The 26,993-nt window shown below is 52.4% G+C and overlaps 1 protein-coding gene across 1 annotated transcript in view; it reads right to left on the bottom strand.

Annotated features, from left to right (window-relative positions):
- Window positions 1-296: 296 nt before the first annotated feature.
- The window catches only part of DIS3L2 (DIS3 like 3'-5' exoribonuclease 2), a 196,722-nt gene continuing 170,025 nt past the window's right edge, over window positions 297-26,993 (bottom strand). The window contains 8 exon segments of the mRNA XM_075716108.1: window positions 297-629; window positions 3,405-3,506; window positions 4,225-4,329; window positions 4,568-4,698; window positions 4,976-5,123; window positions 9,764-9,850; window positions 11,054-11,146; window positions 11,148-11,238. Coding sequence (XP_075572223.1) covers window positions 531-629; window positions 3,405-3,506; window positions 4,225-4,329; window positions 4,568-4,698; window positions 4,976-5,123; window positions 9,764-9,850; window positions 11,054-11,146; window positions 11,148-11,238 — 856 coding nt within the window. The 3' untranslated portion in view covers window positions 297-530.

A 26,993-nucleotide genomic window follows, 5' to 3' on the forward strand; every position in this document is an offset into this window, starting at 1 on the left:
CAGGGGAAGGCATGGGGCTGCCCGGGGGGATGAGTTACTGCTGGGATTCCTGGCCAGGGGAGTAACGCAGAGGAGACAAAATAAAACCTGCACAAGTACCCCACGTGGCTGCTGACCTGGCTTTTATTACATGACACACAACCTGCAAGAAACCCTCCTGCATGGCCCCACGGCCACATCCCACGCAGGATGGTGGAGCCAGCCCCTCTCTGCTCCCGGGGACACGTGTCCCTGCTCAGCCCTCACCCCCAGCACCCCAGTAGCTGGGGACTGACACCACTGCCTAAAAAAAAAAAAAAAAACAAAACATAAAGCTAAAAATATATGAGAGTAGAAATGCTCTGCCTGGGACAGGCTCAAGCCCTGAGCCCCGCTCCCAGCCAGAGTTAAAATCCAAACCAGAAATAAAACGGCATCGGTTTTAAAACTCAAAACCCCAAACTCCTTGTGGGTCCCCTCTGTCCCCGGCGGGTGCCAGTGTGGGAGGTGAGCAAATGTCGGCAGCGGGGAGCACGCACAGACCAGGGCGCTCACTTCTCCGAGCTTGGTCTCTTGAGCAGGGCGCTGTACTTGAGCGGGACGCCATCGGATGTCAGCACGACCTCCACCAGCGTGAAAATGGTGATCACCTTCAGTGAGGGAGAGAAAGACGGAGAGAAGAGGGTTTTTCAGGTGGCTTGGCATCAGACCAGGATTTGCTTAGAGCTGCGCTGGCTTTTGCTGCCTCCACTGCGGCACCCATCGGGAGCTGGGGAATGGGGCAGGATGGCTTCAGATAGCTCTGCTGGGGTCTGGGGTGCTCCTGGGGCTGTGGCTGGATACAGCATCCTCAAGGGCACTACCACTGGGCTGTGAAGCCAGCCAAGGAACCCAAACTGAGCCAAATGAGCCTCCCAAAACACCCTCACTTATTCCAGACTGATCAAGCCCCAGCCTTGTTCTCTGCACAGTCCGGGAAGGAGCGTGGGTGACTGTGCCCTTGGCCTTGGGTCCCAACCTCCCCTAAAGCCTGCCCATGTCTCCCTTCTCCAGCTGGAGAACACACATCATCCCTTAATGAAGCAACTTGGCCAAGCGCCAGTGGTGCGCTGCAGCCAGAAGGGTTTTCCACATGACACTGAGCATTTTCTCAGCATCCTGCAAGGAGGAAACGACCCCCCCCCCATGCCTGCACAGTGTGAGGAGACCCGGGAAGTGAGCACGATGGATGAGAGAGACACAAGGGAATAAAGACCCCAGAAAATCAATCCCTCCTGTGCAGGAATGTGTCACCACCTCCCTGGTCCTCTGAGTCCATCTCTTCGTGCAATTGTGTGGATTAGAAGTGCAAAGCATCAGCTAGCTAGGTCTATCCACGAGGCACAGTTAATGGGCTGGCTGGGACACCACGAAGGGGCTGCCCCGGGGCTGTGGCCGGGCATTTAGGCACTTCGCTTGCCGTCCCCAAGCCCTGCGCTGCGGCAGGGCTGGTCTGTAGGAGGAACGGGCATGGAGCCACCAGCATAACCTTGTCAAACCCCTCCCAGCTCATCCAGCGCCAGCCGCTCCAGATTAATCATTCAGAGCAGGAAAATCTCATTGAGACTTAAACGTATCAAAGTGGCCAGCGAGGAGCAAACCACAGGGAAATCCTTTTGCAGATGGCTGCCCAGATAGCTGCCGGTTATCTAGCACCAGCCCCCTGCCTGCCCCAGCTGGCAAGAGAACATGGGGCAGTGGCAAGGGGGCAGCCCCCCACGTTTGGGGGAGTCAAATGGGGATTATCAGGGCTCTCCCTTAGCAATCCTGCCTCATCCCTTTGCTGAACCACCGGGGAACAGCACGATTTCACATCAAATCCCCCAAGTCTTACATCCACTTCATACTCAAGCCCTGAGTAATGCCCACTGAGGTCCTGGCCATTGCCTGGAGATCAGGGAGAGATGGGGGCAACACCCAGACCCCTGCACAGCTTCCCGCAAACAGTCTTTCCCGACATTCCTGCTGCCTGGCTGGGCTGAGCCAAACCGGGAAGCAGAGGCCAAGCACTGGGGCCAGGCGGGGAGCTGGGGGTGCTCAATGCCATAGGGTGTCCAGGTGACATCTCTCACGGTTCAGCATGGCTCCCAGGGACCTGGATCATCCCGGTGCTGGAGATTTATCAACTCAGGGATCTGCTGGCTTGGAGGCCAGCTCAGAACTTGCTCCCAGGGGAGCGCTCCGGTGTTTTCTTAGGAGGTGTGGAGGGTTCATGGAGGAGTTTCCTCTACCGCTGAGTGTTTGCTTAACCAGAATGGGCCCTGCTCATGCTGGGGCATCATTTTTCATGTGGGTCCCTGGTAGGGTGTAAGTGATACCCGCTCCTGCAGGAAAGAAGGAACTGAGGCCACTTCTGGCCACATCCAGGGGGCTTCTCTGAGCCAAGCTGAGAAAGGAAAGCTCAGCTTCAAAGGGAAGGAGGCCCGCAGAAATGCCTGCAGCAGCCGGGGAGCTCGGCTGGTTCTGACCGCAGCATCTCCCCTGGGAAGGAAAGGACTCCCCAGGACTTGCATCACACCAGCTGGGAGGGTCAGCTCGGCCCTGCATTGGGAGTCCTTTTCATCCACCTCTAGGTGGACAAGGATGGGCTGTGCTGGGCTTGGCTGGAAATGGGGTTCGAGCACAGAGCCCCTGGAGCGGTGCAAGGAGAGGTTGGGATTCAGCCCTCCTGTCCCTGCCCGGGCAGCAGGCAGGGATCACAGCAGTCAACACAGCTGTGATTTTATAGCGACGCCAGACAAAAGTTGGCAAAGAAGCACCACTTAATCAAGCCAGACAAATGCGATTGCTCCCTTTGATTGAGTTACCAAGTTAATAGATGACAGGGACACAAGAGAGAGATTTCTAGATGCTGTTGAACCATTTGACACTGCATCTCAGGAAGCTTGACTTAAAAAATTCCTCCTAATTGGGTCTCAACCCTGTCACAGGGATGGAAACTCAAAAGAAGGGCTGTGCCAGGGAGGGGGCACGGAATGCCAGGATGGGGGGAAGGGTCTAGACAGGCGCTGCCGTAGGCCTGATCTTACTTAACATCTTAATTGATGATCTGGAAGAAGGAAGTAAACAGCATGTTAATTCAATTCCTGGAGGAAACTGAATTGGGAGGCAGAGCACACAACAGGCAGGGCAGAGTCTGAAGGCCATGGAGGGGTCAGATGCAGGGGCAGCGATAGGATGGAGCGGGGCTGGAGGGAAGAGGAGATTGAGGCTGAGGTCGGGCTTGCTGGGGAGCAGACACAGAGGGACAGAAGGACCTGACAGCCTGCAAGGCAGTCCTGCCTCCTGGACCTGTCCCCGCAGAGATCACAGGATCCACATGTTGCACACAGCCTCCACGCCACCCCCACTATGTTGTGAGCCCGTCCCATGCTGGGGGGTCTTACCTGGGGCAAAGATTCCTGCTCCGGCTCCTCCGGCTCCCACATGAGAGTCAGCTCTGGCTTCCTCCCCACCTTTTGGAAGTGGAAGCCCAGCAAGGGCAGCGCCTGCAGGCAGAGAGAGCGTTGGGAACAGCCTGTGGCCCTGACAACATCCCCCACTCAGCTCTCCCCCTCCGCTTCGCCTCTGGATGGGGATGACGCTGCTTTTGCCCGGCACGCTGCCTCTGCAGCCCTTTAACAACCGGGATGCAGCAGCCCGTGAGCCTGAGCCTACCACGTAAATCAGGGGCTGCTGTGATACACAAACAGCCTATATATCACACTATATGTCCTGTTTAAAGATGTCATTGCCAGCCATATAACCAGGTTATTAAGAGAAGATGCTGTCACTAACCGCAGGTGCTGGCCTACAGTGGTGCTGTCACAGCCCCAGATATACCGTCTGATTAAATGAAATGAAAACCAGCCTCGCTCCCTTTCCTCGCTTCAGCTCCCTGTTGATCTCTGTTCCCCTGAATCTGTCTTTATTCCCTTTTACCTAGACTAGATCACCCCCAGCACGTAGCAAGGAGAAGCTGGTCCTCAGAGACAGGGCTGCTCCAGACTCCCCAGCCCCTTGTGCCTGCCTGGGGCCGAGGGATGGAGGGGAAACCCCGTGAAGGCTCCCTCCCCTCCGGCCAGCCCGGCTTGGGCACAGCTCTGCCAGCTGCAGGGCTGGCACAGAAGGGCACCAGGACAGCCACTGCCTCTGATGATGCCAGGCTGCTGCAGCCCTCTCGGGTGAGGCAGCGTTGGCACTGTCTCACACTGGTGACGTACTTACATTGCAGTAGATGCGCTTCTGGACTCCAAACTTCAGCACCAGGACATCAAAGGCCTCATTCAGGACACCCATCACCATGGCCTCTGACTCCAGAGGACCACACTCCTGCCAAGAGACAGGGCTGTCACTACACCAGCATCCCCCATCCAGCCATCCCCAAGGGGAGCCAGCGTCTCCAGGTCCTGGAGCTCCGGCTGTGGTGGTTGCTCAGTGTGTCCCCTCACTGTTTGCCTTCCCCCAGGCCAGCTGGGCAGCCACAGAGCCCTGGACCCAGTGGCATCTAGGCTGAGCCTTCATGGGGAAATCTGGAGATGCCTCGGGGGAAGATGGTCTTGGCTCTTACCCTGACGAAGATAGCAAAGAAGAGGTCAGCGCTGAGCTCCTGCACCCTCTTGGAAGCCATCTTCCGGTCGTTGCAGTGATCTGCCTGTCTCTGGATGGCTTCTTTCTCCATCTTGATGGGGGAACTGGTACCTGGGAAGGGGACAAGTGACAATGATGTGCCCATGCTCCCTCCTGCTCCAGAGCTATGCCATGGCACCCCGGACCCAAATACCCAGCTCACCTCCGTGTCCCTGTTTATTTGAGGGCACCCACGTCCCAGGGAGCTGCCCCGTGGGATGCAGACTCCAAGCACCCAGCACCTGTGGCAGGCAAGGCAGGAACCGGGAGTCCTGCCTGTGCCGGGCACAGCCACCCCCTCCCCTCGCAGCACCCAGAGCTGCTCTGCAAGCGGCCGGGTGGCACCCACCAAGTGAGGCCGAGAGGAGACGGTGCACGATGACGTCTGCGTAGCGGCGGATGGGCGAGGTGAAGTGCGTGTAGAAGGGCACGTTCAGGGCGTAGTGGCGAAAGAGGGTCTCGTCCTCCAGGACACCGGTGCAGAAGTAGAGCGCCATCTGAAAGGGGTGAGAAGCGAGGGAAGGGTGTGAGCAAGGATGGTGGCAGGACCATGAACGAGGCTGCAGGGGTCTGTGTCTGCGAGACAGAGCTCCAGCAGCTGATGGTCCTTCACCTGCTGCTCAGTTCGGGCTGTGCAGGGACAAGGCAGGCGCTGCAGGAACTGAGCACAGAGCAAAGTGGGTAAAGCCACTGCAGTGAGCTGCTGGCTGCCAGCTGACCCTGCGTGGCCCCAAGGATTGCATCAACTTTCATGTCACACATGGGTTTAAGCAGTCTCCTGCTTCCACTCAGGCCTTGGGGCTCATTCACCATCCCCCCGTCTTCCAGGGGAGAGCCCAGCCTGTCCCGTGCCCACCATGGATGTTCTCCCAACAAGGGGTTTTGCAGAGTAGCTCCCATACCAGGTTCTTTGGTTCTGGGTCCGGCTGCAGGCTCTGCACACCCATTGTGCCTGCTTGCAGAGCACTGGGGGCTGGGATGAGTGGCTCCTCTATTCACCAAGGAGGAGGAGGCAGTCCTGCTGAGATCCCCGCTGCTCCATCCCACAAGGACAGCTGGGAAGCTGAGCAGCTGGACTGCCCATCTAAACCAACACTGGGGCTGCACTGGCACCATGCTGCCCAGCAGCCTCTTCAGCGGGAACCTCTCCTGGCTGCACCACCCCTCTTATCCCACATGTTACAGCTCTTATTTTTACATCTGTGAAACACCAGCCCTCGGGGCTGGGAAAACAATGGGGGCTGAGCCCAGGCAGGGAGGGTAGGCTGTGCGGGTCAGGGGGGTTGTGGCAGGGTCACAGCACAGTGGCGATTGAATGAACCCGTTTAAAAATAAGAGCAAGTGATTTAAAAAAACAGGAGTAGCCAGCTCTGATTACAGAGCCGTCCTGGGATCCACAGTTTGGGCAGCTGTATCCTCCACTCTCCAGCCCAGTGGCACAGCCAGCTCCTGCTGAGCAGCAACGCACTGATCCGGGCAAGTAAATAGAGCAGGTTAAAAAAAGCAGCATCGGTCCCGGCCTTATTATGAGACCCAAGAGATGGGATAGGAGCTGTGGCGGCTGCCAATTTCCACAACCCAGAATTAAATTGTTTCTGATGGACTCCATGAAGTATGGTCTCCACTCAATTAGCTCGGCTCCCACCAAACAAGGCTCTGCGCCGTTGGGCAGGGAGACACGCCGAGCGCCAGAGGCTGCTGCAGGAAAAGATGAGTGCCCTTGTGCAGACAGACAGCATGAAATTACAAGGGGTTTATAGGCACTTATGCCAGGCTCCTGGGCAGAAGGAAGGAAGGTCCCTGCAATGCCAGGTAGGTAGAGAGCAGAGCACAGGTCAAAATCCCAGCTACAAGCAAGCCACTATGAAGGGCTCATCCCTTCCCTATGCCCAGCAGTGCAGGGCAACCCCTGCCTTGTTTCAAGTTAGAAAAGGTGCTGAAGGTCCCACGCAGCTTGCTGTTGCCTGGTACACTTCTTCCTGATGTGGTGCTGGCCAAACCCAGCCGCTGCTGGGTCCAGCACCATTTTTGACACTCTTTTGGCAGCCCATGACCCTCACTGAGGTTGGCATCAGCTTGGGTATCATAGCAAAAATACTCCCCTGGGCTGTGGTAAGGTTACACACTGCAGGGAGCCCAGTCCGACATGTATCTGATACCTGTCCTCGCCACCATGACAGCACTACCCAGTGACATCAGCCTGGCATAAAGCAGATGTTTTCTCATTAACAGATTTGTCTCACAAGTGGTCTCAAATCCCCAGGGATTGCCGCAGTCGCCGGAGAACTGCGAGGAGCCTGGAAATAAATCAGCCCCAGCCAACCAGGGGCGGCTTTGCTCTCACGGACAGATTGAATCCCCGAGTGACTGAGCCCCTGAGAAATGGTATGTCGCTGCTCCTTCATCTGTTACAAGGCTCCTGGCACAGCAATCCATGCACTCCCCCAGACACACGCATTACCAGTTGCTTCCCATCTCCCTCCTCCTACAAGAGGCTGATGTCTTGACCATCAGCATGCAGTGAAGATGGAAGATGCAGGCTTGGCACGACCATGGGTTAAACCTGTGGGCAGCTTGTTTTGGCTGATTTAACGGCAGCCTTGGTCCCTGAAACACCAGCTTTATCACTGGGAGCTGAGATGTGTGCACGGATACGGGTGACTCCTCAGTGTCCTGACCAGACGGTCTCGCCACACCATCTGTCAGAGCGATGGCCCAGCCCTCGACACCGGTACGGGCCCCTGTGTGGCTGTGCTCTGCAGCTGCCAACACTCAGATCTGTCCTCTTCCCCATGAGGGACCGTGACATCTGGGAACACGGGCAGGATGGGGCTGATTCTTCCATCTGCTCTAATACTGGTGGCAGACAGCAAAAAATCCTCCTCCCAGGGCAAGCTCCTTCCACTTAGTAGCTGTCTGCCCTTTCCAAGGGGCACTGACACGGCTTTGCACTACCCATCCTCTGCGTTTAGCAGCAGGAACAACAATGGGAATCTGAATTGCTCAGGATTTTTGGGAGCTGTAAGTCCACTCTGCAGTGAGTGTGATCAGGGACCAGAGACCACAAAAAGCAACACTGATGCCTCTCACCCCCGCAGCACCATGGTCCTTCCATGGACTGGAGGTCGTATGGGTCCACTGCCATGAGCACATCCTGGGTCATATTTGAAAGTGGCCCTAAAGACCCTAAAGGCCCTAAAGAGTGTCTGCCCACCTGGCCGATGGCTTTGGGCAAGTCTGAAAATCCATTTACAAGCTAAACAACAGTTCAGCAAATGGCCAACTGCATAAGCTCACCCCAGGATCAAGACAGATTTCTGCTGCTTCTGGCTCATGCACCACTTCCAATAATGAGAGCACCCCATCATGCGTGGCAATACCACCCTGCCAGGGAACACCGGCAGATGGGAATGCCAGAAGATGGGAAGGCCGTTCACCATCCACACACAGGCTGCCCTGCCGGGCCAATGGGCTCAGCTGTAAACCGTGTTTTGCCTATTATGGAAGTGTGCCAGACAGCAGGTTTGCCAGGCCCAAGTGGACTGCACAGCACAACTGAACACACGGGGACTTTGGTCTTCTGATGATGAAATGAGTCTAGTTCCTGCCACAATCATGTCTCATGGAATATCTCCTTTAAAAGTTTCTCTTCTTCCCCAAGCTCTCTGTCTGGTATCTACTTCGCAGAAGACTTCACCCCCAAAACCTTGATACCTCTTTTGTGTATGGATCTAACATGTATTCACAGGGCTGAATCTTAACAAGAGCCACTGGGAAGTACCTCAAAGTACACCCACCACTTCTCAGACCACAGCCTCAGGAAACCACAGAGGCAAAATTTCAGCAAGTCAGTGAGTCCCAAAAAGCTCATCTCCTCGTTGGTGCCAGGGCAGAACCAAGTTGCCTTCTCCTTGCCCATCCCTCCTGGCCCAAAGCCAGGCTTGCTCCAAGTGCTGCTGCTGGCAAAGCCCAGGCTTGCACCACAGTCAGCAGGACCAGAGAGGGACCCCAGGGAATGCATGTCACCGGTGCATTCACTTGTTAGCACCTTCCACCGGAAGAGGAAGATGTGACAGAAGGGACCAGGACAAGTAAAAGCAGGACATGGGATCTGGGACAACACAGCCAGCTCCAGAGGATACTCCTTGCACTTTACAAAGCAGCACTCCTGAGCTGGACACATACATGAGCGAGTGATTTACTGAATGGCTTCAGTCCCCAATACCACTTGCAAGCAAGCATTAAGTCACTAAAGTACAGCAGGACTTCAGGCAACTGCTAATGAGTAAATGGAGCAAATAAGCTAATTAGAAGAGTGACAGTCAAATGAGTGATGTTGGGGAGATGATTCATTCCTGCAGCGATAAGCAGGCCACAGCAGAGACACCATTTCAGGAATGTGCCCCTTCTCCCTGTGGGGTAGGACTACACTCAGAAGAGGCTGTGCTATGCCCAGCTGCAAATGTAGACAGGCAGATGCTTCACAAAAACTCTTTTTGATGGTGATAAGCACCCAAATAAGTGTCTTGAGCTGCAGACACACCAAACACGACAATCAGTGTGAGCAGCACAAGCCTCCATTGCAGAGAAGGTCTCTTGGTCTGGAGGGAGACCAAAGGGTTTCTAGGGTTTCCCTGCTTCTAAGAGCATGTGTCCAGGTACCATATTGTGCTTTAAGGCCAGTCCCACACCCCTACATCATCCTCGCTCTTGATTCTTTCTTTGGATCAGTTGGGATACCACGATGTGAAGAAATGGCACGAACATGAACCATGGAGCCCACCACCACCTCTTCATAGAGCAGGCTGGGTCTTTGTGAGTCTGCTAACATCCCACATGCAACTTCAAGGGTAAAACATCCCAACCAATAATAACAGGGACACTATGCGGGGGTGACGAAAGGCTCAGCCTGACCCTGCCATCCACTGAAGCTCTGTTGTCCAGGGGATACCCCCACTGCCAGCTGCACGGGGCTGGAGGCACGGGGGGAAGCTGCTGGCAGCCCTGCAGCACCATGTTAGGTGTCCCTTCACTCTCCCTCTATGTAGTAACCAGCTATGGTAATGTAGAAGGGGCAAGGGTTGAAGATGGAGCCACAGCAGACAGCTACAGCCAGACAGCACAGTGCCATTCTCACCTGCATGGGCCTGGAGAACATGTTGGTCAGCACTTCTTTCCTGGCTTCAGAGTATTTGTCAGCACCAAATGTTTCATTTAAGCTTTTCTGGAGGAGAAAAGAGTGAGAGAGCATTCAGTGTTGGCAAGCTATGGCAGTAGGGGGACCCAGGCAGACTTTACTGGGGCAAACAGCAGCTCATCAGAGCCAAATTCCTCCTTTCCCTGCAAATCTCCTCGTAAACCCAAAAGTGCACGTGAAATTGGGTTTTGCTCTGGTTCCAGCAGCCCCAACAGGACTGCACACACAGTCCTTCTGACCGCTGACCCACCTCCCAGGGACAACAGCAGCAAGCACCTGGGCCATAGGGACCACTGGCTCTGTCTGCAGACATGCAGCGTACGAGAGCGCCTGTAACCCCTCTCCTGACCTGTGCCTGACTCCCATCCAGCTACTGAGGGCTTCAGCGCATGGACCAATGGGACTCTGGGGAGATGTGGATATGGGAGGTCACTGCCTGGGGCTAGCAGTGAGGAAGGGCCGGAGGGTTCAAAGTGCGGAAGAGGAGCTGAATGCACAGCCCTGCATCTGCTGACATAGCCTCAGTGCAGCCAGCAAGCGGGGAAAGCAGTCCCAGCTGATGGAGGGGTGTGCAGGAGGCCAGCGGGGATAGGATTAACAGAGGATTATCCACAGTCCAGTTGCAGCGAGTAAAGAAAATCCTGGAACCTGCGCTGTGCTGTTCAGCCGGAGTTCAGCCTCAGGACACGCTCAGCGGAGGATCGGTCAGATACCTCCCGCATTGGCTGTATCTGACCTTTCCCAGCACCACTCTCTAGTCCTTCCCAGTCCCTGCTCTCCACCCTGCCCTCCCTGAGACCTTCAGCAGCCCAGACAGAAACACCCCTTTGCAGAGCTACTTTTCCTTCGGTACAGAGCAAGTGCCCTGCCCAGGACCTGCTGAGAAGGCAGAGAAAGGAAATGCGGGTGTCCCAGTGAGTGTCCCAGCACTGAAATATCCTTCCCATTGCAGAGAGGGCAGCACTGCGGTCACCTGCAAGGTCCTTCTCACCCTGCTCTAAGCTCTGTGCACAATATCAGCTGACTGGGACAGCTGGGACACCCTTGCCCAGCACTGGTGGGGTCAAGAGTGAGTGAGTGAGGTGTTTCGTTTTGGCATGGGATAGTTGTCAGCTCTGCTTGGGCAGAGTGGGACAGGGAATAAATGACATGCTGCTGCAAACGTGCCATCACGCAGCTGCCCACCCTTCACCCCCACAGCCCTGCTCCCCGCTGGGCCAGCGCACTCACGTGCAGGGTCCCCGCGCTGCTGAAGTCAATGTCAAGGCCAACTTGGTTGCAAAACTCCATGAGGTCTTTCAGCAGCTTGGTCTGGGGTGGGGGGGTGGCGACGAAGCAGGGCCTGCTCGGGGAAGGAGCGGTAGATCTGGTGGGCCACAGCCATGTTCGCGAGCAGCATGAACTCTTCCACCAGCCTGCGGCATGAGAAAAACAACCCCGGGCCCCAGTTAGAGAGGGGAGTCCCCTGGGAAGCCAAGACAGTCCATAGTGATGGGAACTAATATGACACGGGGGGACTGGGGAGCAGCTTGTAGTTGCTGTTATAAGCAAAGATTAGATGTGAGACTGCAGCAAATCCCCCCCCCAAAAAAATTCTCAGTTTATAGCTGAGGTTTCCCTGGGGATTCAGAGCAAGCCGTCCTGCTGGCGCAGACAAGCAGAAGTCAGTGATAAATTGACAGCTTAAATTAGGATAAAATAATCTCCCTTTAGATCATTTTATCTCCTGAAACGCTCGACAAGCAAAACAAATGCTGTGCAAGAGATAGCACAGAAAACAAACACATATCGCTGTCTTCCCGGGCCAGAGAAAACAGCGTCTCGCTCGCTCCCCCATCCCGAGCTCGACATGTGTGGTCAAGCCCAGCCACAGAGCTCGGCCTTTGCGCCGGGCTTCCACCCAGAGCAAGACGCAGCGCAGCCCCTGGGCAGGGCAAGCCACCAGCGCAGCTCACCGCGGGGCTGCCTCTGGCATTCAGGCAATGCAAGGACTCTGGGGGCTCCTCCATGCAACCTGCAGACTGCTGGGGGTACCCCAGGCTGGGGTGAGCCCCCGCCCCTGCTTCTGCCTCTGAAGGTACAAGCATTGAACGTAAATCTCCGGGGCTACACACTGCAAAGAAAAGCAATCCCAGCGCTAGAGATCATCTTTGGAGCATTTATGAGTTGTGCTACCAGCTGTAGGGCTGTGCCACAGGAGACTTGTTTAACTGAGCTTAGATAAGCAGAGAGATGTGCTTAACTGGGCTTCCTGTTATTTGCTGCATGTATTTCCAGGGCTCCTAACTGGTGCTAATTGCCAAAAAAGCTAATAGATTTACAGAAGTAACCTCATCCTCCGAGCAATGCCCGAGCGATCTGTCACTGATTACGCAGGCTCAGCCCCATTGCTCTTGCAGGGAAAGCAGTGATTTTGCAGGGCTAGCTGGGGGACCCAGGCTGGAGCTGGTGGTCCTGCAGCTCCTGGCCCTGGCCATTGCTGGGGGGACTGGCCAGGGGAGATGTGCAGAGTGCTGTGCTCCCGGGGTACTTGCTACAGCAGTGATACGTTCCCAGCCTGGGAGTACTTGCCAAGAACTCAAAAGAGAAAGGAAATAAAGACAAGCCCAGAGGAGGAATAAGTACCTGAGGGTGATAATCAGTGGTGGAAATGTTCATCTTTAATGGGAAGGAGCTCCCTTAATAAGAGCCTCGTGGGTTCTCCCAGAGCGTGTTGTGCCAGAGGCCAACACTTCAGACCCCGCAGGGAGGGCAGGAGGGACACCTTCTCGCATGAGCAGTGCGGGAACGGGTGGGGAGCAGCACAGCCTAAGTGTGAATGGGCCACCCATCCTGTCCCCTGAAACACCCGTCGATGGGCAGATGCTACCAGAAGGCCAAGGGCTGGGCCAGGGGGTAGGCAATGCGCCTGCAGCCTGGTGTGGGAGCAGGGTCCCAACACGCTCGTGACGGGCGACTTCCAAGAGGGTTGAGCCAAGCTCTTGCTGCTCCTGTGCAGCTAAGCCAGCAGATGGCAACATCGGTCCCTCTATGGCCACCGGCACCGGCGGGGCTGCGGGACAGCATGGCCCAAGGGTGCTGGGCACCCCGGCTGCACAGCACCCAGGGGTGGGAGGCAGGGCAGGGAGCGGCACCCAGCGGGTTATGGCACGGCCAGGCCCATCTCCTGGGTGCAGGTGGACACACCAGCTCCCACGCTTGCAGATGGCACGTGGGACACAGTGGCCTGAGGACACGTGCGAGGCTGTGCTGGCCCATACTCGTACCTGGGAAGCCCTTTCTGCGCAAGCCAGCTCACAGCAAGGCACAGCGAAGAGCACGGGCTGTGAAAGGCAGCACCTCTCCTTCCTGTGGGCTTTGGTGCAAAGAAAAAGGGAGACATTTCCAGTGCTAGTGCCAGCTCCACAGATGCACACGTGGGCAAAGGCTGGCCATGGAGTTCCTGTGCCTCCCTCGAAATGTGGCCTCTATGGAGTGAGGTGTAAACCCATTTTTAAAGACAGATCAATAAACACCTGCGAACAGCATCTCTTTTTTGTCACAGGTGCAACGTGCTTATCTCATCTCCTAGAGAGGAACACTGTGAGTGCTCAAGCAGCCCCTGCTGTTCTTGCTCCCGTTGCGCACTAGAGTGTGAAGCCTTTACCTTTTACCTCCAGCGACACTTTGGGCTGGATGCAATTTCCACCTGATTATTAAGTTCTGTATTCTGTTTTACCATTTTGGGGCTTGGGGCTTTTAAACTTTCCTGGAGATAGCCTTGTTCTGATGTTGCAGGCAGCACTGATTTGAAGCTAATACCTGAGTGCCCTCCTGCCAGGGATGCTTTTACACCTGAAGGAAAACTAACAGCACATACTTCCCACTTTGCTCTGCAAAACCCTGTCCTCTTTCCCTTCAACATGTCCACACCTGGAGCACCAGCCCCCAGACAGCATCCAAGACAGCCTGCATCAAGAGTAGGTACCTGGCACATGGTTGGATTGACTGCATGTGCAGGAAAATCTTATCAGGAAGCACCCAGGAGCTTTGCACCCATGACAAGGTGCACAGGATGTGACCACAGATATTCAGAGTTGAAAAGCCATTTGTCTTGCTTGATCACCCAAAGGCGGGGGCTGACTTTGCGAGACATGGCTGCGGTTTGTGCTTCCAAGGAGCAGATAACACGGACAAGGTTGGACAATGCCCTGTATCCGGGGGCAAGAGAAGCCCCACGACCCGATGGGTTGGTTTGTGGCAGCTCAGGTTAATGAACCACAGTGGCCCAGGAAGGCTCACTGCCCTGTGGGTTGATGCCAAAACACCCTGCAGGGACGGAGGGTCCTTCCCAGCTCTGGATCACCCAGGGCTCACGGAGCTGCTCCCCACACGCACCCTGTTGCAGCAGCCCTGCAAGCATGAAAGGGATCAACAGCGTGGGGCTGCTCCGTGCTAACTCCTAGACTGGTTCATTTCAAACACAGAGATTTAGTCCCCAGGGAGAGGAAAGCAGCTTCCAGAAGGGACACGTCACAGCTGGGCTAATCCAGAGCATATGAGAGCCTGCCAGGGTCAGAGGGAAAGGGCTGAGGACAGCGAAGGAGCTGGCACTTGCACCCAGAGTTAAGCCAGGTCACCTCTTCTGCAGAGGAATGGGGTCTGTGGCTCAGGACACAAGGAGGGAGCCAAGATCTGCAACAAACAGCTTAATGAGGCCGTCTCACTGCACCTAAAAGGAAAACCTTATTCCCATGTGTGGCTCACGCTGAGACTCAACACGGGACACTGGAGACTCAGGAGGATAAGCCAGGGCTGGCACAGCCCATGAAGCCAGCACGGCTTCAGGTGCTGAGGAGCAGCAGGGCACAGCGAAGCTGCTGCCTTCCTGCCCTCCCCATGTGTCCTTTTAGCTGCACTTTTAGCTAGTGTCCTCACCAGGGCTTCAACTCGGCAAGTGCTACACCGTGGCTTGGAAAAAAGCAAAGGATGCTGAGGCAAGCGGGAGTGGAGGCTGGCTGGTAGTGGCCAGGCGCCAGACCAGCACCTGGCACTGGTGTTCCTGGGAGCTGTGCTGAAGCCCTGCTAACTCAGTGGCAGGTCAAACGACAAGAGGGGGTTTTGGTTTTGGGTTGGTTTTTTTTTTTCTTTTTCTTTTTTTCTTAAAAAAGCCTAGCTCCAAGTTTGGCTCGGTGCAGCTGGCAGACAGGAGTGCAAAGAAAAATATTTCATGGCTAAAAAAATGGAGACAGAAAGACTGGTCCATCTGAACGCATGCTGAATGAATCCCATGTGAAATGCATTCTAACGCCATTGCTACAGTTTCCTCTGGATTAGCTGAGCTATCCTTGGCTCCCAGCTCCATAAAATCCCATAAACAATCTGATCTGAACTTTTGCCCTTTCTGTGCTGATGCGAGGTTTCCTTTGCTGTCCTGTGGAGCAGGCTGGGGGCTAGCAGGTGGCTGTCCTTCCCATAGGTGCCTCCAGATCCCAGCCATCCTGCCTGCCGGGGCTGCAGGAGGGAGCGTTTCCAAACCTGTTCAATGCATCATTTAACACATGCACATGCGAGAGGGAGGAGAGGGAGGGGCAGGACAGCTTGCAAGCTCTGTAACATGCATAAGCAGTTATAGGTTTGGTGCAGGAGTTAGTGGGTGAAACTCTATAGCCTGCCTTATGCAAGAGGTCAGCCGGAGTGTACAGTTTTCAAAAGCACTCGCCTACGAGTTTCAAACGTGATTGAGGCATGCCAGCTCCTAAATCCCACAAACTGCTGGGGAGCTTTCAGGCTCCCGAGATGCTCTTAAACACAGGACTTGGTGCTTTTCAAAGTGTCTTAAATGATGGTCATGGCTCCTGTAGGCAAATAGCCACCTATGAAACCACCCAGCTGAAGAAGACTGATGACACCTCAATGGCAGCCACGAACCCAAGCTACTGGGCTGTAACTCCTCTCACACAGCTCCTACCAGAGCCAAACCACCATGGGATGCGGGATGCACATTCAGACCCTGGAATTCCTTCAGTAGCAGCATTACTATTTGCTCTTTAAAAGATTAGCTAGACCCTTCCCAATCTCTTGATAGCGCCCTTGAAAAACTACTCACATCCTCAGCAAGTTTATTGGTTGATGGCAAATAAAATATTGGTTTCTCACGCCAAATCTCTGCAGAGTGAAGCGGGGCAAGTAAAATGCCTGTTTGGCTGCTTGTCTCCATGGCAATGCAGCCAGGCTATAGAGCAGCCATCGAAGTGCCCACTCTCCCTGATTAACTTGACTAATGACATTAGCTAAGCAAGGTTCGCTGCAAGGGAGAGACAAGGAGTACTTTGTTTGCAATCCAGTAAGTGCAGGAATAAGGCAGGCAGCTTGGTTAAAGCAAAGCAACATTAAAACATCTGCTGTTCCACCAGTGTAACAGACCCGTAGGGTTCAGACCAAACGACAGTGAGGTAGGGCCAAACAGATGAGCACAGCTCTTCCCCCATGCTGCCCTCTTCACTTCCATCCCCTCCTGCAAGACATAACCACATCTAGGTTGTATCTAGGCATTGAAAGTGTTCTCATAGCTGAGGTGTAGACTCAGAGATAAACCCAAAACACCACGTAGCTCTCCCATGGCAGAGTGTTTTTTTGATTTTGACAGACTGGAGAAGTTAGTCCTTTCTTCACGTGTAGCTCATTGTAGAAACCTGCTCCCAAAGGGACAGAGCTGAACCATCCTGAGCTGCAGTCTGAGTCCCCTTCCCATGGCGGTCCATCCGGTGGGGTGAGCTGCTGCCAGGTAAATCCCAGCATCTTTCCATCTTTCCAGCATCTCAGACTTGAGCCAAATGTGACCAAATCATTTTTGTAAAGGTTACCAAATTTCTTTCCCCTATCCCATTACGAAATCCCATCTGCTCCTCTCCATCTTGTCTCCCCATCACAGCACTTGCTCCTTCCTGCTTAGGGAACAACGCTTTTGCTGGTCAAACTCCTTTCCATCTCCAGATGGGCTTACTATCCCAGCTCAGCATGTGTTTGTGCTTCAACTAGCAGCTGAGGCCTCTGGTTTCTCAACCTATAGCTACATGTCTGCCTCAGGTGTCCAGATCCATGCTGGATCCTAATAGGGATAGGACAGAAGAGCTTTGAAGGCATCAAACTTGGTTTGTGTTTGAACCAAACAGTGCCATGGGAGGCTAGTGCTGAGAAAAGGAAGCCCTGATCTGTCTGAGTGTGTCTGAGAGGGCTCTAAAGACACTGATGGATATACGTCCCCCTGCTAAGGGCAGTGGATAGCTGACAGCCCCCACTGTCTGCTGGCTTGAAGGGGATTATCGCTGCAGTGCAATCTCATAACAAACGAGATCTACAGCCACCTCCTGGGAACGGGACTCTAAATCCTGCCGCATTCACCAAGAGAAAGTCACCTTCCACAAAAGGCTGCAAACAGTCCTGTGCGTGTCCAACAGCAGCAGCAGTATCAGCTGAAGGAAAATGGTAAAGAAACAGCACCACAGTTTAACCAACAAACTCTCTCCAAAGCATTAGGTCCAAAGACGCTTGATGTGGTACGACTTTTCCTTCTTTTCTTTAAATCATGTACGTTTATTTTTGATTACAGCTCTTCCATGAAGCAAAGCAACTTGAGAGGTTTCTATAAAAGCTCTTCTAAAAGCAACATGAGCTAATCCCGCATCTCCTGAGAGTGCAGCCAATGACAGAATCATGCTCTTTGGCAAGTAGCTGGACTGGCGCTTGTGATGGCTCTTTTCCATGCAAAATCTTGCAAGAACGGTGTACTGTCTTCCTGGTGACACTCTGCCTATCCAACGAACAGGAGCATCTTCAGCCACACATTCCAGAACAGCACTGCTGCTTGAAGAGTTATGAAAATCAAATCCCCTGTCATCCAAAAAATCGGATCACAGTGTTATATATGAGCCTTGCAATGTTGGTGTGGAGCTCCCTTTGCCAACAACAGTTGCCAAAAGCCCAAAAGCCCTACTTTTTTTTGAAAGAAAAGGTAGTAAAAGGCAAGAACGCTGGCAGTTCCTGGCTACATGTAAGTCATTTGTGCTCCTTTCGCAGCTAGCGGTAGCCTTGAACAAAGCAGAGCTGAATAATGGAATTACTCCACTTTCTGAGATTGCTCAATTAGCTCTTGGTTAAAACTGTTAACATTGAAACTTGATGAGAATAGCAGCTCTGAGGCAGTTTTAGATTCATTTCTTACTAAGCTAGAATGGCTTTTCCCTCTAATGAACTCCCTTTCCGGGGTATAATGAATGCCCTTTTTATTAGCTATGGTGCCTTCCCAGTAATAGATGCCTACAACACAAATGCATGGGAGGGTTTTCTGAATACAAATGTCACTTACTGGCCACTCTCACACCTTGAGGCTGGAAATGCCATGAGACCACTCTCTTTGCTTTATCCAAATTAACTGCAGTACGGTGGAAAACTGTTTTAAGCTCTCAATACTAAAGCTGGGCTACTGAAGGCATTCAGCATGATTAGGAATTAATTGCTTAAAGCCTGATGTACTGGGTTTGCACACAGGGATTTAGACCACTAGAAAAACCTCAACCATTTGCCTAAGTTCCTTTGAAAATATCGACACCACTTTGCAGCCCTGTTACATAAAGAGCTGACTTAATCTGGCAGCACGACATCAGGCCAGACATCGGGGTGCCAAAGATGGCACGTCAGTCGCAGGGCCTCCGGCACGTCTTGGCGCTTGGCTGCACGGATGGCAAATGCTCCCCAACTGGCCTGCAGCTCCTCAACCTCATATGTAGTTTGTATGGAAGGGATAAAGACAATGCCGGCCCACCGTCCTCCATCCCATCTTGATCCAAGTGGCAAAGAAAATGTCATCAAACTGAAGAGTAAGTGTTGCAGAGGATGCAGTCTCTGCGGGCTGTGCCTCTTCATTAAATGTTAATATGACTGCAGTCTGCTCCTTTTCATGCAAATTGGTGACAACCTTCAGACTCCTGGCATGAAGCTGAAGTACCCCTCTGTGCCAAAACAGTATCTTCAGCTGCTGCAGGCCAGGGATAAAAGCTTAGACCTGCACCCACATGCTGGGCCATGCAGGACATGCAGGCACAGCTTCAGCAGGCTCCCTTGGTCCCAGCTCCAGCGTTCTCCACAGTTTTCTCAGAACTATCACATTTTTGAGCCCAGGGCAGAGGACTTCACCCTCAGCATCGCAGACAGAGGATGATCTCTCTCCAGGAATGGCCTTCCTGGGTCAAGAAACCCCTTTTTTCACGGGCCCTGAAGAAGCCCACAGAGTGTCATTTGCCCAGTGTAGGCACACAGCCCCACATCTACCCCCTCCTAGAAATGCCTCCAGTGCTGCTGCTGCTGTACAGACCTCCCCACTCATGGGGAGTCAGTATCAAAGTGCCAGCATTGTTCAAAAGTCCTCCTTTAAAACACAACCCCTTCGCCCTGCCTAAGCATTTCTCCGTGGGGAAGATGATGGCAGCACTGGAAAGGGTTTGTAATCCCTGCGTTTAGCTCCATGAGCTGTGTGGCTGGGAATCCCAGCTCGGCTCTCCATGGATCCATATCAGATCCAGTTTGTCTTTCCAGGGAGCCACCAGCTTACCAAGATCTCGTCTCTCAGAGGGAGCTATGATGGCCAAGGCCCTGCTCCCTCTCCACAGAGCCACAGGGGAGGGATAAACAGTGACCACTAATGCATGCAACTCAATGCTGTGTTCAGCTAATGGGTCTCATGGGGGCAATCACTGCCTGGGCTGGCAAGCCTTACTTTCGGGAATGCATTAGGATGCTCTGGAGCAGGGGTGCTGCCCAAGGCCAGAGCAGTGACTCGATAAAGTTTTCTCCAGACATGGGAATTGCTGGTGAGCAGAAGAGCCCAGAGCCAAGCTGGGCCTGGGACGGTGTGGAGGAGAGGGGAGATACACCCCCAACCAGCGCCCAAAGCAGGACTGGCAGTCCACATTCCCGAGACGTACAGCTTGATATACCACTGGCTCCAAAAGCAGAGCTTATGACAAGAATACTCTCATGGACACATAATATTAATGTCATCCAGAGTCTGGCTAAGAGGGGAATGGAAAGAATTCCTGAAGAAATGCAGACAGCCCCTCTCCTGACGGAAAAGTCTCCTGCCTATTATCAGGCTGCATTTCCCACTGAAAGGAGGAAGCAGGAATGAAAGGCACTTTTCCTCGCCGTTAAAAGTTTACGCAAGTGATTTATGGGTCAGAAAAATTAGCAAGTCCATTGCTGAGTGCTCCATATAGCAGCATGTGTTACATGGCTGCTGACCAGAAATGCCAAGACCCATTAGGTGGAAGCAAAGGGCAGCACGATGGAAAGTTAAAGATGCTTTTTGCCCATTTAATTAATTAGTCAGGTCTTTTTTCCATCCCCTGCAGCCTTCATTAATGTAACATTGAAATGAAGGAATATTAACAATTCAGACAACACATTAATATTAACACAACACCTGCAAAATGCAAATGTAAGTCCATTAGGTAAACAGATGATCTTAAGCCATTGAGGCAGAAATAACATTCTGACATTTCCTAGCACGAGTATCCTGCAGAGATACTGTCCATCACTTCTGCTCCATTATAAAGCCATGGCCCCTTGTACGTAGGGGGCTCCTCATCTGTTACTAGCCCCTGAAAGAATGAGAAAAACTTACATTTCCATTAAGACATTTGCCAGTTTCATATAGAAAGTGTCGTACTAAAACCATGTCATGAACCAGAAAGATCAAAAGGGATTTTAAAAAAGATTTTATCTTTGTGCTAGCAAGGGATGGAGATAAAACCTGAAGCTGATAGCTTGTAAATATTAACCTACACTTGGGATCGCTCCAGAACCTGAGTTTTCTATTATGGTGGTGTAATCTGAGAGAAGTTTTCAGTAAGGGAGAAACAAACAGTTAATCACCTGGAGAACTGATAGTGCCATAGGGAGTCACAGACTGCTAGAACCAGCCCTCCTGTACCGCATTCCCCAGCAGCTAATGCTCTCCCAGACGTTCCCACTGAGGAGACATTCACACCCTGTGTGCATTTCTCCCTTCAGTCTTTGGCTTTGTTTTTTCCTGGCTTACCTGGCATTGAAGAACTGATTACTCCCAAAGCAGGAGACAAACGGATGGACAAGGGGGAAATAAAGAAGGGATGAACATCTCAGACTGGAAGCTTACTCTGAGACGGCCAAGGACTGGGGAGAGCATCCATCTACCAACCAGGATGTGACCCAGGGACAAATAAGCAGGAGCCTGCAGAAGCTCATGAAGAGATGAACAACAAAAGCTAGCCAAAACAGCTTAAAAGACCAAAAACATGGAAAGTAATCTAAATAATCTGGCAGCCAAAGGCAGTGGTGGCACAACCCAACATGTACCCCCTGGTGTTCATGAAGTGAAAGCCAGGCAGTGACATGCTAAGTAATGCCCTCTTTTGCTGCAGGTCTCTGGTCCAGCCTCCTGCTCAAGGCAGGATAACTTTGAAGTTGGATCTGGTTGGCCTTTTCCAGTTGACTTCTAGCAATCTCCAACATCAACTATCTCACAGACCCTCTGGCTCCCTGTTCCGGTCCTTAACCACACTCATACGTCCTGTTTGGGCTCATAGGAAGAGACCTCCAGGAGGAGGAATCACCCTGACTGGCCAGCCTTTAGCAAGGGCCTTGCTGGAGGAGGATTGCTCAGGAGAAACTGGCTGAAGATCAAGGGAATTAGAGCAACCACCAGGACCACTGGTTCTGAGAAGATCTGTGTCAGGAAAACACATTCAACCTAGCAAGGTCCCCAGTGGACAACACCCAAACACAGCCTCTCCCTGGCTGTGGGACGCTCTGCTGGGGGTGCTTTCCAGGCAAGGTCATGGCCGTGGAGCAGGGCTCACAGCACTGTCCATCACTGCTCCGGTTCAACCTCAGATTTGCAGTTGTAGCACGGAGTGTGGGCAGGTTAAGAGGAATAGTTGTATCAATACGGAGTGAGGGATCCAGCTGGCTCTGGCTGTATTATTCTTGGTCTGAAATTATTGTGAAGCACAACACATGAACCTTCTGGTTACCAGGACTTTCAAAGACATGGAAACCCTAGGGGGAGGGGAGCAAGGTACGGGGGACATGGACAGCAGATTGGGGTTAAAACAACCAATAGAAGTTGGCAAGGGGATGAAAGGGAAATGGGCAACACAGGATTTGGGGGTGATGTCTTCTAAATAGGGACTTCTGAAATACTCTGGATAACTTCTGTTTTCAGACAGCCTCTTGGCAGATTAAAACGTCCCAGAAGGTTTTATACCCAGCTCCTACAATCTTAAACTAAATATTAGGTGAGAAAAACATGCCTCTAAAGAAAAGTCAGGCATAGCCCTGAGTGAAAAACAATGAGCAGGAGAACGAACTTATCGGGTTTGTTGAATATACAATCAACAACAGTTTTCCTTCCCAAAAATAAAGCCAAGGGAATGAAATGCAAAGAGATGAGCAGGATGGAAAAGCTGCAGGAAATTTAGGCAGTCTCCCCCCACCCCATGTCTCCCCCAGGCATGACTCTCACCCTGCCTGGCCTCAGCGGGTAGGCTTGGAGCTACGCCGTAAATTCCTGAGAGTGCCTTACCCCCTCTGCAGCGGGACAGATTCAAGGTACAATAGGTCTTTTCCATCTGTAACTTCTCTCTCTTGACTTTTATGTGCATCGATTCAAAAGCTATTTGATTTACTGGCATAGGGGTTGTGAAGAGTCTGGCTTGGTCTAAGGACAGCCTGAGGTTAAAGGCAGCAATGCAATTTCACCACCCCGTCCATTACAAGAAAATGTTCAGGTCTGGATTTATAGTCACGTTCCAGCAAGCCCACACATCACGGCAGGCTGAAATTAGCCTCATTTACGCAATGGGATTGAGAAGAAACCGCTAAACATCCTACCATAGTTCGGCACACAATGGAGAAAGCCAAGCGGCATGGGAGCGGGTGTTGAACGGCACGCTTGCTATCAGAGAGGAGGGTGCATGGTTGTGGTGACAGAGGGCTGTTTGTCTCCAGCTGGAGCTACTTACAGACACAGACAGATGAGGGTAGATGAGGTAACTTCAATGAGGCCATAACAGGTAAGGACAGGTGGTACGGGACCTACTACTGTAAGCAAGGAAGAATTATATCCTTGAAGCCCAGAGATGGATATGACAACTCTCCAGAGCTGGATTAGTAAGTAAGGACTTTGTTTCACATCACAGTCCCTCTGCTGAGATTGTATAAGAGAGAACAAGCTCTGTTCACACTGAGGTCTGCAAAACCTCACATGCTGCTGGGTGAAGGTAGCAAATGTCTCAGTCCCTGGCTGTCACAGCCAGTGAGCTAACCTGGTTACTCCTGCTAGCTCCTCCACTGACTTTTAAGGGTCCCTCAGCTGCATCTAAAAGCAGAGGAACCAAAGCTAAATCCACCATGATACCCTGAAACTGCTCCTTTGGGCCAGGGTTTTACTAGACCAAGGAAAGTTTGGCTAAAATGAAGATCCAGGTGTGATGAAGAAGAACTCTTGCAATGTTACCTTCAAGGCTCTGAACTGGGAGCTATAACCAGAGTTCAGCAGCACAGACCAACCTCCTGACAAAATCTACCGTCACCAAAAAGCACACACACAGATCTGTCAGCACATTTGTGCTGCTGAAACCAATGGATCTCAGCACTGGATCGTGATAAGATTTGCAACATTGTCATCTTGCAGAGCCTTGGCAGTGCCTTTTAATCTTTGGAAAAGGAACATTTTGGGCATCAGTTCTTGCCTTTGCATATGAGTGTTGCAAAGCCAAAACAACCACCTCTCTTGGAGCACGGGCATATCCTAAGATTCCCTGGAGCTTTCTTGTCCTACAGACATTGAATAGTAATCTCCAGATGACAAAACAGAAATAAAACCATATATCCTCATGTTTTGGTGAGCCTCCAGTCCAGGCCTGACAGATACCTGGCTCTGGGTGCTGCATCTCTCAGACTGCTTAACCCTTGAATGAACAGGGTAGCTCTGTACATTTAGAAGAAGGAAGCACAACATTAAATCTGCCTTTTGTTTCTAAATCACCATCCTGGATTGGACGGCAATGCCCATCCCCTTCACCAGTGCCCGAATCTGTCAGTCCACATTGGGAATCTCCAGGGCAAGTCACCACCTGCAAGGACCTTGCTGTTGGAAGTACAACTGTGGCTCCAGCCCTGGCACAGAAGGACCTCAGTGGTTGGATCTCTTATGGTGGTTGGACCCCAGCCATATTCCTTCTGGGCAACCGAGTTTGTCATGCCTTCATACTCAACAGTCAAATGTGAATGACTTGGGTCCTACACCTCTGTCTGACCACCAGATCTACACGCTGGGCCAACCATTTGCAAATCTGAGAGCACCAGTCTGAAACAGCCCATGTGGCTCGGGTGCACTGCAACCTCCAAGCTCTGACTAAGCAGAGAGCTCCCTTGTCCTTCCCAAGTGCAGAAAATACTGTGGGATGGGAGAAGAGCAATCAGCCATGATGACTGCTGCCTCCTGGTAGGTCCCTGATGCTCTGGTCACACAGGTGGGAACATATCAAGGTCACTTGGGGAAGGCAAATGCAGTGCCGTATCTTCCCTGGAGTCTGACACCAAAATAGCTGCCCACCCCTTTACCAAGAGTTATTCAATAACATCAGAGTAAAAGCTTTGTGAGCTTCCTCCAACTGATCAACCTGCTAAATCCAGTCAGCTGGGGAGAGGGCCAGCGAAGCTCCATCAAATGCCCTTCACTGACCAGTTTCAGCAGGGGACAAAACCACTCAGAACCACTGCCTGCAGCAGCAATGTGAGTGTGCCAAGTGGTGTTAAGAGAAAGGGGACACACACACTAGTTAAGACAGACAATCCAAGTCCCCAGGAAAGGGCAGGGATTATGTGAACCTGGTAACCCACCACAGGGGGTACAACAGCTTCTGTTATTGTCCACATTTCACATGCTCACTTACTGCTGTCTGGACAGACAGATACCAGCAACTTTTGTGAATGCTCATGGGAGTGTGCCCCTCTGTAGCAGGAGTGGTACCAACCCCATTTCACCCTGAGCTTGCTCCGTAACACACCGAGATAGATCCCATATGGAAAGGAAGCAGTTCAGAAGCCATGCATGGATGGGCTGAATGTCAAGGCATGGGAAATACAGCTTATGGTACGTGCAATCCAGGCACATTATACCCTCTTTGAAAGCCACTCTCCCATTGTTATTTAACATCCTGCAATTTTCAGCCAGAGACGCAGTCTCCCATCCGCGCCCCGAACTGGCCTGGGAATGGCTGGGAAGAAGAAAGGGAGCTTGAAATGAACTGTGGAAAGATTTAAGTACTCTAACTGCTGCTTTCCAATACAATTTTCCACTTGGGGCAGGGAAGGAGGAGAGCCTGACAGCAGTTTAGAGCCAGTCACAATTGTGACAGGTTCTTCTTTTCCATTTCCAACCAGCTCACAGGCAGCAGGAGCACTTTAACCTCCATTAATTATCACAGCCTTATTCCAGCCCAGGGTTTCAGAGCAGCAGTGGCAAACTCTTAGGACCAGTTAGGAGCAGGTCCTGCCTCAAATTGTGCTATTCAGGTCAGTGCAGTAAAACCCTGTCATTCATGGAAGCAAGAGCTACTGCAACTCTTCCTATAGTACCTTAGTTTGCAGCTAAGGGCATCTCCCATAAGCAGCACCCCTACTACTGCCAGGGAAGAGGATCACACAAATGACTTCTTGCACTCCGGACTCTGAGAACAGGTTAACAGCCATTTAACAGACAGATATGCTGTACAACCAAGCCGTACACACACAAAAAAAGGAGCTGAGCAGAGAAATCTATCACTTCTGCCTCCTCTCTGCCTATCAGAGGCTCCTGCTGTAACTCTGCCACAATGTGAAGTTTATTGCATTTATCAGTACTGATCATTGGATATGCAGCTTGAAAGTGTTCATGTGATGTTTAGGGAAACACAGACAGCTTGAATACACACCGCCCTCATATAACTGGGGCAAAATTATTACAAAATATTGCTACGTGGTTTCTCCCACTGCTTGGCTTCATTACAAACTATCAAAGATAATTATAAAAAAATAGCTGTAACTGAGATGTGCCTGTGCAGGGACTAAGCGTGCCCTACCTCAGCATTTCAGCTCACGCCGCCCCATGTCCCTTCCTGCTCTGCTGCCGATGGGGCTGATCCACCCTCAGCTGGTCTCCCCTGCCAAGACCCGGCCCCTGCTCCCACTCACTCCTAGTGCCCAGCTGCAGGTACCATCCCTTCGTGCTCAGCAATGATGAGATGCGTCATTTCCCCTTCCCCGGTGACACGAGACCTTTGCAGAGCTGCCCCTTTTGACACATGTGGCTTGCAGGCTGCTCACAGGTATTTTTAGGATTACTCTTTGGCACTGAATAACAAAAGGAGGGAGATGCTGCTGCTGGATGCAGCCAGAGCTCTTCCCAGCCGCCCTGCAGTCACACCAGGAGATGCTGGTGAGCAGCTGTCTCAGGGTTCAGGTGCTTCATGGCTCTGAGCCGAAAACAAGCCCAGCTACAAGCAAGGCAGTCGTTACCCCACTGCCACTGCCTGCAACAGCTGATGGCTCCAACCGTGGCAAATTTACCAGTATACAGCAGGTAAGGAGCAAGGTGGTGTGCCTGCATGTGCGCAGACATGCCGTAAAGGAGGGAGCAGGACTGGCTGCAGATTCAAATTTGGAGTGATTGGGACATATTGTGCCGGGATGCTGAGGTTCACACAGCAGCAGTGGTTGGCAGCTCCACATTCAGCTCTGAGTCACACAGGAACCTGCCTGGGGAGCAATTACTGGTGTACAAATGCTCTTGAGCTGCAATAAAAGGACAGTGAGGAGTTCCCCATCAAAAACCCTTGAAGCCTTTATCTCCCCCACTTAGGCTTGGGAGGATATTTCCTCCTGCTTAGACAAGCGAAGCCTCAGCAGAGTATCTATTGGGGGCGCCGAGATGCTGGAGGGGAAGTGTCCAGTGATATGAATCAGGGGTGAGCAGCAACCACGGCAGCACAGCAGGTTCGCCCTGCCAGCATCACCCTGCTCCCCTGCCAGCATCACCCTGCTCCCCTGCCAGCACTTGTGACTGCAGGAACTACACTCCGTTATGAACAAGCTGTTCCTCTAATTCAGC

Source organism: Pelecanus crispus, chromosome 9 (assembly GCF_030463565.1).
Source record: "Pelecanus crispus isolate bPelCri1 chromosome 9, bPelCri1.pri, whole genome shotgun sequence".
NCBI lineage: Eukaryota > Metazoa > Chordata > Aves > Pelecaniformes > Pelecanidae > Pelecanus > Pelecanus crispus.